Source organism: Cyprinus carpio, chromosome B24 (assembly GCF_018340385.1).
Source record: "Cyprinus carpio isolate SPL01 chromosome B24, ASM1834038v1, whole genome shotgun sequence".
NCBI lineage: Eukaryota > Metazoa > Chordata > Actinopteri > Cypriniformes > Cyprinidae > Cyprinus > Cyprinus carpio.
In genome coordinates this window covers 13,899,553-13,909,310 of record NC_056620.1, presented here as the reverse complement: position 1 = coordinate 13,909,310, position 9,758 = coordinate 13,899,553, and the positions used below count along the sequence as shown (strand labels likewise).

The following is a 9,758-nucleotide window of genomic DNA, read 5'->3' as shown; positions in this document are numbered from 1 at the left end:
AATCAACAGGTCACAAAATGCATTTCAATTTAGATTAGATAGAAACTTTTAATAACTTTTAATTTTTTTTTTACAAATATCAACAGACCACAAATCCATTTTCATAAATAAGTGAAAGTTCTTCTGGAATGATATTCTGCAGGAGAAACATTTTACAGATGGAAAAATATTTTAAAACCTTTGAAAACCAACTGATACATTTCAAAACAGCTCAGATATATCTACTGTAGCATTAAATGCAAAATTTTAACTTTTTTTGCTTTCACATTATTGTTGCTACAAAGTAAAAGAACATACAGACACATTTTTTTCTATTAAGCAATGTGAGCTGTTCTAAAGAAAAATAAAGACAAGTTATACATCATGTAGAACCATGACAGCCCAAACTATCAGCAAACAAAGCAAAAGAAACCAACCAAAGGCTAACAGACATAATGCAATATTTTACCATCCCCCAAAGTTCCAGAGTGATCCTGACATGGGAGCTGAGATCGTTCCACGCCTTATTTGCTTTTGAAGAATTAAAATTCTTTATACCATGGCCATCCCCTACTAAATCTATGCAGAGGTGAAGGCAAATAAATTCTGTGGCTAGGGATGAAAACCCCTTCAAAACCTAAACAGCAGAAGTCCCATCATGACCCAGGATATGACTGATGTTGTGGGCTGGGCGATTAGATTGTTTATTTGAGTCTGAGGAAGTAGTGTTGGCAAGAGACAATAAAGGTGACATTGGCATAGAGGAGCCATCCGGAGGCATTGCTGTGGCAATTTCAGGGAACAAAGAGGTCAGGTTAAAGTTGGATAAATGAGGTGTGATGCCTGAAGAGTTTGCAATCGGCATTGGTGTTATATCTGTTAGAAGTGGGAAGCTAGCCTGCGCAAAACCTACAGGTCGAGGGGGAGAAAGAATAGAACCGAAGCGGTTGCTCAGTGGTGCACTGCCACTCTTGTCAGTGCTTGGACTTGTAAACATCTGGTTTGAAAAATACTGTAAAGGAATCTCACTTGAAAGGCTAGGATGAGCTGCAGGGGAATATGAAGGATAAAATGAGGGTAAAGTGTTCTGAGGTTCCACAGGGAGGAGGGCTGGGGTGCGAGAGGCACTGGGCTGTGTGACCGGTGGGATGAAAGATGCATTGGCATTGATGGGAGGTGGTGGGTTCATCCCTCCTTCAGCAATGAAAGGAAAGCCAAAGTTCTGGGTGAGATCAGACATGGCACAGCGATCGGACACTAAATTGTTGTCACTGCTGACCTGTGCACCATCTGCCATGAAACGCACAATACTACTTCGTCTAGCTTCACTTCCTGTTGGTGTACGGCCAAGGATCACTCCTCCACCTGATGGAAGGGGCAAAGAATTTTCTGGTTCAAAAGGATTTCCAGGTCTCAAGTTGCCTGACCGTGATCGATCTCCTGGACGAATCTTTGTGCTTTGTAGATCTGGTGGACCAATATGATGGGGGCGTTGACTAACAGAGAGTGACCTGGTTGAGCCTTGAGTACGTCCTGTGTCTGAACTGCTGTGTGGTGTTGGGGGATGGGGTGGACCTGTTCTCACAGTTGTACCATGCAAATTTGCACTAACCTGAGAAATTTGGCCTTTGTTGTTGTCCCCTAGACGTACAGGAGCAGCTTTTTGTCCAGGGTGCAAATTAGGACTTGAAGATTTAGCCTGAAGTTCTCCAGCAGTGGCCCCAGGAACGCAATTGTATTCTATACTCCCTGGGGTACAGCCTTGGGCTGCCCTTTGGTGCCCATTTTGTTCAGGGATATGAGGTGCCAAAAGGCTTTGCATAAAACTCTGGTGGCATCCCTCCTGTTCTCTTGTCAATCCTGCTCCAATGTGCACACCTTGAGCAACAGGATGCGGACCCGAGTATGTTCCACGTGAACGCCCATCCCCTGTAGGCCCTGCACCCATTCTAAATCCTGTTTGTGGCTGAGGACCTCTCTGGATTTGAGGTACAGACTTGCTGGACATGTCTCCACTTCGAGACACTTGCACTTCAAAGTTACTTAGCTGATGCCCACTAACCAGAGCCTTGAAAGGTCCACAATCTGATATTCTTTGGGTGTCTGTGTTATTAGCATGGTCAGGTGGTAACCTGCTCTGAGAATTGTGAGTAATGTTGCCTTTACCACGTGATGAATCTACATAGCCTCGCAATTCTGACTGGTCCTGTGCATTGCTTCGAGGTCCTTGCAGGTGCATGCCCATACGTTGTTCACCAGTAGCAGGGGTCTTGCCTATCAGAGCCTCTGCTGAGTAGCTAGAGAGACGGTGGCGCTCCTGGCGTGATGAGGTGCAAGCAAGATCCGAAGAACGTGAAACAGAATTACTAGCCTGAGAGGTCATTTGCTGCTGTTCCATTGAACGAGACCCCATTAGTCTTTGCATAGCCCCATGATCCTGTCCAGATGGACGTTCTGGCTGACCCAAGTGATTGTTCTGATGTGCCCTCTGACCTGCCTGTTGGGCCTCACAGTTTTTGTCCTGTCTAGCCCCAAAGTGCTGCTGCTGCTGAATCTGCTGCTGAAGATGCTGATGACGTGAATGTGAATTCTGTCGTGGCATCTGTTGCTGTTGTTGGTGTGACTGTTGCTGCTGTTGAATCTGTTGTGCTTTTTGCTGCTGTTGCTGTGATTGCTGCTGTTGATGGTGCTGTTGTTGTTGTTGCTGATGTTGCTGGGATTGTTGTGGATGCTGCTGTTGCTGTTGTTGGTGTTGCTGAGGAGGCTGCTGTTGCTGATGCTGCACGCCACTCTTTTCCAAATGATGTTGCTTCTGCAAACCAACATTTGGTCCGGACTGCCCACCACGTACTACTCCTCTCTTTTTTTGCACATGCTGGTCTTGCAGCAGGTTTCTCTGATGAATACTGTGGATCTGAGATTCTGGTTGTGTCAGGTGATGGTGAAGCTGGTAAAGGTGTCTTTGTTCTTGTTGTTGTTGATGTTTGAGGTAGGGGTTTCCAACTAAGTTCTGCCCAGATTGCGGTGCATTATGTTGTGTGTGTCCTTGCTGCAGGTGCACCACACTTGGCTGAGTTTGTTCATGTGTTAGAACCGGAGTAGAGCAGTGTCCATCAGTAGGGCGGAGCACAGTGCTCATGAAAGTATTACCAGAAAACAGAGCCCCCACACCATCAGAGTGATTTCTTGGCATAACTGCAGAAGTACTTGAGGGCATCTGACTAACCATCATCTGCACGTGATCTGCAGCCTTGATGTCCACTCTTGCAACATTCCCTGCTTGGCATGGTTTTGAACGCTTATTTGGAAGAATAAGGTCATCTTGGGCAGACCTTTTTGGCATATCCTTCTGATGACGTTCAACCATTCCAATACCAACATGGGTCCGCATCAGAGCATTCTTTAAAGGTGCATATTCATTAGGTTGAGAACAGGTTGGGGGAACTTGTGAGGAAGACTGAGTCACCATGACAGCTGCACCTCCTGACGACGGAGCAGAAACCTGCTGTGCAAGATTGGGTGATCCTGGATAAGGTTGGTTAGAGCTTGGTCTGATGAGATTATTAACATTAAGGCTTGTGACAGCACTAGGCTGGGACTGTGAGTAAGCTATGCTCTGTGGAAGTCTGATGCCAGTAGTACTGCTGGCTAAAGGCTCAACTGGAGGAACTCGAGCAGAGACCTGAGATGATGTTTCTGACACAGGTAAATCAGCCTGCTTTGTCAGTTTAACCTGCTGGTCAGTCACACTATCCTTGTTAGAAGGGACTGACTGCATTTTTGGAAGGTCCCATCCTGTGGAAGCAGTACTTGTTGGGTTGTCAACACTGCATCCTGAAGTTCTCTTGCCTGTACTGTCCTGTTCAAATATGGCTCTTGCAGCCATTGCTAATATTTCTGCCTGCTCAGAAGTGAAGGTAAATGTACCAAATGTACTTGAAGAGGCATTGATGTTGTGGCCTACTGGAAGCAATGATGCAACAGAAAACCCTCTGCCACCTGAACCTCCTGCAAGAGGCGAATCAGTCTGTCTATTGGTTCCCAGTGGAGGATCAAAGGAATCATTTTCCAATGTACATACTTGTGGAGGAACAGTCTCTTTTTGAGCAAAAGCACCCATTTCTGTCACACTCTTTGCCGTGGCACCATCAGATTGTCCATCCTTGCCAGATTGTGTGTTCATATTTGAATCAGGCAATTTGAAGTCTGCACAGTTCCCTAGGTTACTGGTTGTCATGGACATATTCATTGTGGGTGGTCGTTGTAGGGACTTGAAAGGATCCGACATCCTAGAAGTTTCTGGAATCTGAAAAGGTTGTGTTGACATAGATACATCTGAGCCAGGAGTTGGAGTTGAGGGCACAATAAATGATGTCTGATTTTGAGAAGAGTTCACTGACCCTTGTGTTTCCGAAATGGCCTGACTTGCCATGATGGAAACCATTGGACCAACCTCTGTTGAATTAGCACTGACACCTAACTGTTGACTTGGTGTGGATCTATCACTTGGAAATGGAGGCTGACAAAGGTCTGAATTAACAGATTTACCTTTTGAATTGCTTTGGACAGAGTTTACAGTGATCAGCGGAGGGGAACTCTCTGTAAAACTGGGTCTTGATTCTGTTGATCTGCTTTCGCTACTGGTGCAAACATTACTGCTACTCACCTTATTCTGCTCAGTAGTTTCACTACAAAATGTCACACTGCATGAAGAGTTAACATGAACTTCTGATGAGGCAACTGACAATGTTACAGCAGTATCTACAGAGCTACCCTGTGATGAGAGGGCAACGCTAACCGCTGAACAATTAAGCTGGGGACCAATATCTGGAGTAAAGATTTCTTTACTCAAGCTGCCACAATTTGTAGAAACAACCACGTTACCCTGAGTAGAACTTACAGTACTGATACTACTAACTGTTTCATTGTTATGCAAGTGGACATCAGATTTTGCTTTAGTCTTTGAAAAGTCTCCACCAGCCAGTGTGGGCTTGACAATAGTTCCATTTACTGAAGGCACAACAGAACTGTCTGCTGATTTTTCACTGGAGGAACTGACACTAATGACTGCAGAACTACTGCATATGGAACTAACACTGTTTGGGACAGGTCCTCTCTGCGTGTTAACATCATGAGTAACCATATCTTTATTTAAAGAACTAACCGAATCATCAACTTTTGCTGCAGTGGATAACTCAGAACATGTATCATTTGCAACAAATGCCTTATTCTTGACAGCAATTCTACGCAAACTTCGCCCGGGTTTAGGTTCCTTTCGTTTCAACAGTTTGGTTCTCCTAACTGAGTTTTGTCTGGTTTGATTTCCAGAAGTGCCACAACCTTTCTTTGGCAGAATTTTAACTGCACTGCCAGCAGCAATTGAGGGTACAGGTACAGAGGAAGAAAGAACAGTTTCAATAGAAGTGCTGACTTCTGAACCACATGTCGGAAGAGGTTGCACAGTAGTGTATGAAGGTGGAGCAATGGAGTATATCTGAACATTGCTTTGACTTGAGACCTTTGAAATGCTCTGACTAAGACTAGTTAGAGCACCTAAACAATTCATGGCAACATTGGAGGTGGGTTCCTCACAGGTGGGCTGAAGTATCTGAGTTACACTTTGACCAGATTGAGAGTTTCCCTTATCTGGTGACTTTGCCGGCTGCAGAACATAAACTTGTCCATTCACAGTGATAGTCTGAGGTGCTTGTGCTTGCAATTGGGTTGAGGGCCGTGGAAGAATATGTACCAACTGCTTTGTAGCAGCTGCCTGCATGCTAGCTGTACAGGTAGTGTTTGAAGTGGTAATTTGACTGGATAACGTTGGGGTTGCAGTTGACACAACGGCAGTGTGATGACTCTGTGGCGCAGGGGTCAAAGTAGGTGCCTGAATTATGACAATGTGCTGGCAGGGTGTCTGACTAGTGACATCCTCTCTGAGAACCTGTGGTGCTGGACATGAGCCTCCCTGTTGCAGAATAACAACATGTGAGTTACTTGGAGGAGAGGAGGTCACAGCAACTGGTGTTTCCTCAGAATTCAACTGCAATAACTGCATTGTCTGTAACACTGGCAGTGTGGGAGCTTGTGGCTGAGGCACAAGGGCAGGCTGAGTTGGTGGATTTATGATTGGCTGAGCTTGAGGCACCACACTGAGATGCAGTTGAGGCACAACGGCAGACTGGGCTTGGGGCACCACTGTAGGTTGAGAATGAGGCTGGCATGGCAGAGCAGGCTGAACAGGATTTTTAGGTTGTAGGGTGGGCTTGCAGGTGGTCATCAGAGCAGAGTTGGGTTGAGGTTTTGGTAATAATGCAGGTTGTGCCCGAACAGATGATTGTGTATTGGTCAACTGTTCTGTCTGTGTTTCAACAGGCTGATGGACCACTACGGCTTGGGATACAACGGCTGGCACTGATAGAATTGAAGACTGTTGTGGTACTGCTCTCTGAGGGCATGGTACAACTGCTGAATATATCTGAGGAGGTCTAGGCCCAGATGGCTGAACAGGAATGCATGTTGGTGTTGGGGCTTGCAGTTGCACAGGAGCCTGTGGTTGCAAATGGATAGAAGCAGGCTCCTCAATGTGTTTGGTCCCAGTTGAACATACAAAAAGTTGCTGAGGATTATGTGAAATGCTGGCACCATCTGTGACAAGTGCCTGGGACACAGGTTGCACTGTATTTCCTGCAAGCTGTAGTGTTGTCCATGTAGTCTGAGTGCTACTAGTTGCACTGGTTCTAAGAAGGGTAGAGCTTGCTGGTAATATAGTGCTAACAGACTGAATTTCAGTGGATGGAGCAACAGGAACCACTGAGTTACTGATCACAACTTGAGGCAGTGAAGACAGGCTAAGCATATGCTGAAGGGGGGTGGTCGGACAGGCAACAGAAGTGAGACTGGGCATTGGGTTATCTGTTTGAAGTTGTGGAGGGACTGGGGTGCTGACAACAGGCTGGGGACATACACCTTGAAGAGTAATATATTTCATAGGAGGGTTTAATCTTGGAGTAGCAGGTGCCAGAGTAGAATATTGTTCCAAGACTGTAAGACATGGCTTTGACACAGCAGGAATAAGAGTTGCTACAGGTATGTGGGAAGATGCAGAGGAGACTACAACATTATTTACTGGTGCTCCGTTCGTAATACCAACAGACTGGCCCGTACCCAATGTTATATCATATGCAGGTTGGACTGTTACAGCATTTGCTGGCTGTTTATCAAGATGAGAAACTGGATTTGGTGGAATTGAGACTTTGCCTGTAGGACAGGAACTGTTGCCATTGGAGTAGACAATTATTCCCTTTGACATCAAGTGAGTTGGAGTGACTTTGGCTACTTTTGCACAGCGCTGCTTCCCTTTCCAGTGTATAGTGGGGTCATCCAGGAAATTGATGCCATTAGCTTTGAGGAGTTCAATATAATGAGCACTTTCCTTGCGCAGGTCTTCCAGCTGGTGCCGTAAGCGCTTTATCTCTTCCGCTGCAGAGACATATTTAACACAGAAGTCAAAATGAATGACAGCACATAAGCATACAAAGAATGCATTGGCTGGCATTTAATTGAAGTACTTATCTTAATAAAACCACATCCCAGTATGGAAAATGTTCATGGATCACATGTAAATGCGCAAGTTATACAATTAACTGCTGTAATTAAGTCATGGCTCACCTTGGACTTTGTCTCCTCCATTAAGCAGCATTTCATCATTTTGTTGCTTTAGCGCAGTGATGTAACGAAAGGCCTCTCCCAGAATCATATTTTTACTCTATAAGTCAAAATATTACAAAGTGAAAACTCTGTATAAACAACAACAACAACAACAACAACAACAGCACTTAACAAGCACTTAAACAGCACTGTGCTTACTTTCTAGTACTGTTACACATTTACCTGTTTTAAGGCCTGAGAGCAAGGCAAAAGTTCTCCAATCCGATTTATACCAGCATTGATTTTCTCTTTACGATGTCTTTCCACTGATGTATAAGAAAAATAAGAAACAACATATTACTTACAAAAAATATTTATTTAATATTGAAATGAGATTTAAAAACAGTTAGCCTAATTTTTTACCATAATGCTTTCTCACCTGCATTATGGATCTCCTTGTTTTTCTTCCGCCTAACATTTCACAGAAAATTATTAAATGATAAACAACATGAGCTCATAAGTAAATAAAAAAATAACAGTAACATCAGAACACTGCTACCTAACTAATTAAAGTGCATTCTTACTCATAATTATAAATGCATATACACATATATAAAGCAAAGATTTATAAATATAAAATTGTAATACTTTCCTATGAGAGTCAATTCGTTAACATTAATGCATTAGGTATGATGAACTAACAATAACAAAGTATATTTATTCAAGTATATGTTCATTTATACATTTGTTCAATGTCATGTTCTTTCATAATGCATTTACTAACATAAATATATACAACAATAACTTTGAATAATAAATGTTATAAAGTGTAGTTTATTGTTACCTATTGCATTTACTGCATTAAAATAATTAAATTACAGAACATTAAAATACAAAACCTTATTGTTAAGTGTCAGCCATAAAAAAAAAAACTCCCACAAACTGTAAATTTAATAAAGATATAATTCGCTGGGTTCAATCAGAACTGCCATGACATTCAATAAATGCTATAAGCAGGAACTGATCGGTACCGTGGCAGTTTTGGGTTATTTGTTTGATTCTGTACTATCTCCGGCATCCTGGCACACTTTACAGCCTGTTAATACCAAAACACATTAACAAAATCTTATTTGAAAGCAATGCAACTCAAAATATATGTAAGGGGATATGTTGTTGTTGGGGGTAAATGCAAAATTACCTTCCAGCACTAAGCATGCAGCTATCATGTGTGTGAGCTCAACAGTGTTGGAGACCATAGATCCATGCACGTCTATGCTCCATAAAAAACTGCAAAAAGAAAAGGGAAATAATTATAGATTGAGATATATGACATCACTTCACATCAAAGATTATCACAGGATTGTGAAAAAATGTTATTGTCTGCTTGTCTTCTATATTCTGTACAGATTGTCACGGACACTGTGCTTTGACATGAAGGAAGCCTTGAAGATTAAATGAGATGGACATTGTATTTACTTGCAAGTCCTCAAAACAATAACTAGGTATCAAACTGTAAAGTCAGGGGTTAGCAACACAAACTAAATACAGATTCCACCTAACTGAGCTTATTTGACAAATCAAAATTCATATGCATGTAAATACAGTACAAAAAGCCAATTTGACTCTTCTGTCACCACTAGCATGTAAAGCTCTTTAACACTGAACTAGCTAACAGACTTAGCTTATTAGCTTTGAAACCTAGACTATATCTGTGTTGAGCTCTGAGCCTGAATAGAGGAAATAAATACAACACAGACTGAGGAGAACAAAGCTGACTGTACACATAGTAACGTACACCTCTTTAGTTGTATGCATTTGTATGCCCTTAAGATACAAAGATGGCTTGAGTGGTTAACTGGCAGTGAGCTAACGTAACACGACAGCGAACACATTACCATGGTTTACGATTACTAACCGCATCACTTATCTTTAACACAATATGTCAGCCGGTCCATCACTTAAAAAGGACCTACCGACTGCTTGTCCATCCTTTGAGCTGATGATATCCCCGTCAAAACTTTGTTGATCCTTAACAATTTACTCCATCTCCGACCTAGCATAAAACTGCCAGTCACAAAACAGAGGCGGGATTTCCGTTCTGTCCAATCACAGCGAAGACGAATGAGATT

General features: G+C 42.9%; 1 protein-coding gene across 1 annotated transcript; it reads right to left on the bottom strand.

Annotated features, from left to right (window-relative positions):
- Positions 1–28: 28 nt before the first annotated feature.
- On the bottom strand, positions 29–9,758 carry LOC109050222 (basic helix-loop-helix domain-containing protein USF3-like). The gene is made up of 7 exons (XM_042751757.1): positions 9,603–9,758; positions 8,828–8,916; positions 8,661–8,725; positions 8,069–8,100; positions 7,873–7,955; positions 7,651–7,747; positions 29–7,461 (listed from the first exon to the last, which is right to left on the bottom strand). Exons 3-7 carry the CDS (start codon positions 8,705–8,707, stop codon positions 617–619), a joined length of 7,104 nt encoding a protein of 2,367 aa, XP_042607691.1. The 5' UTR covers positions 8,708–8,725; positions 8,828–8,916; positions 9,603–9,758; the 3' UTR covers positions 29–616.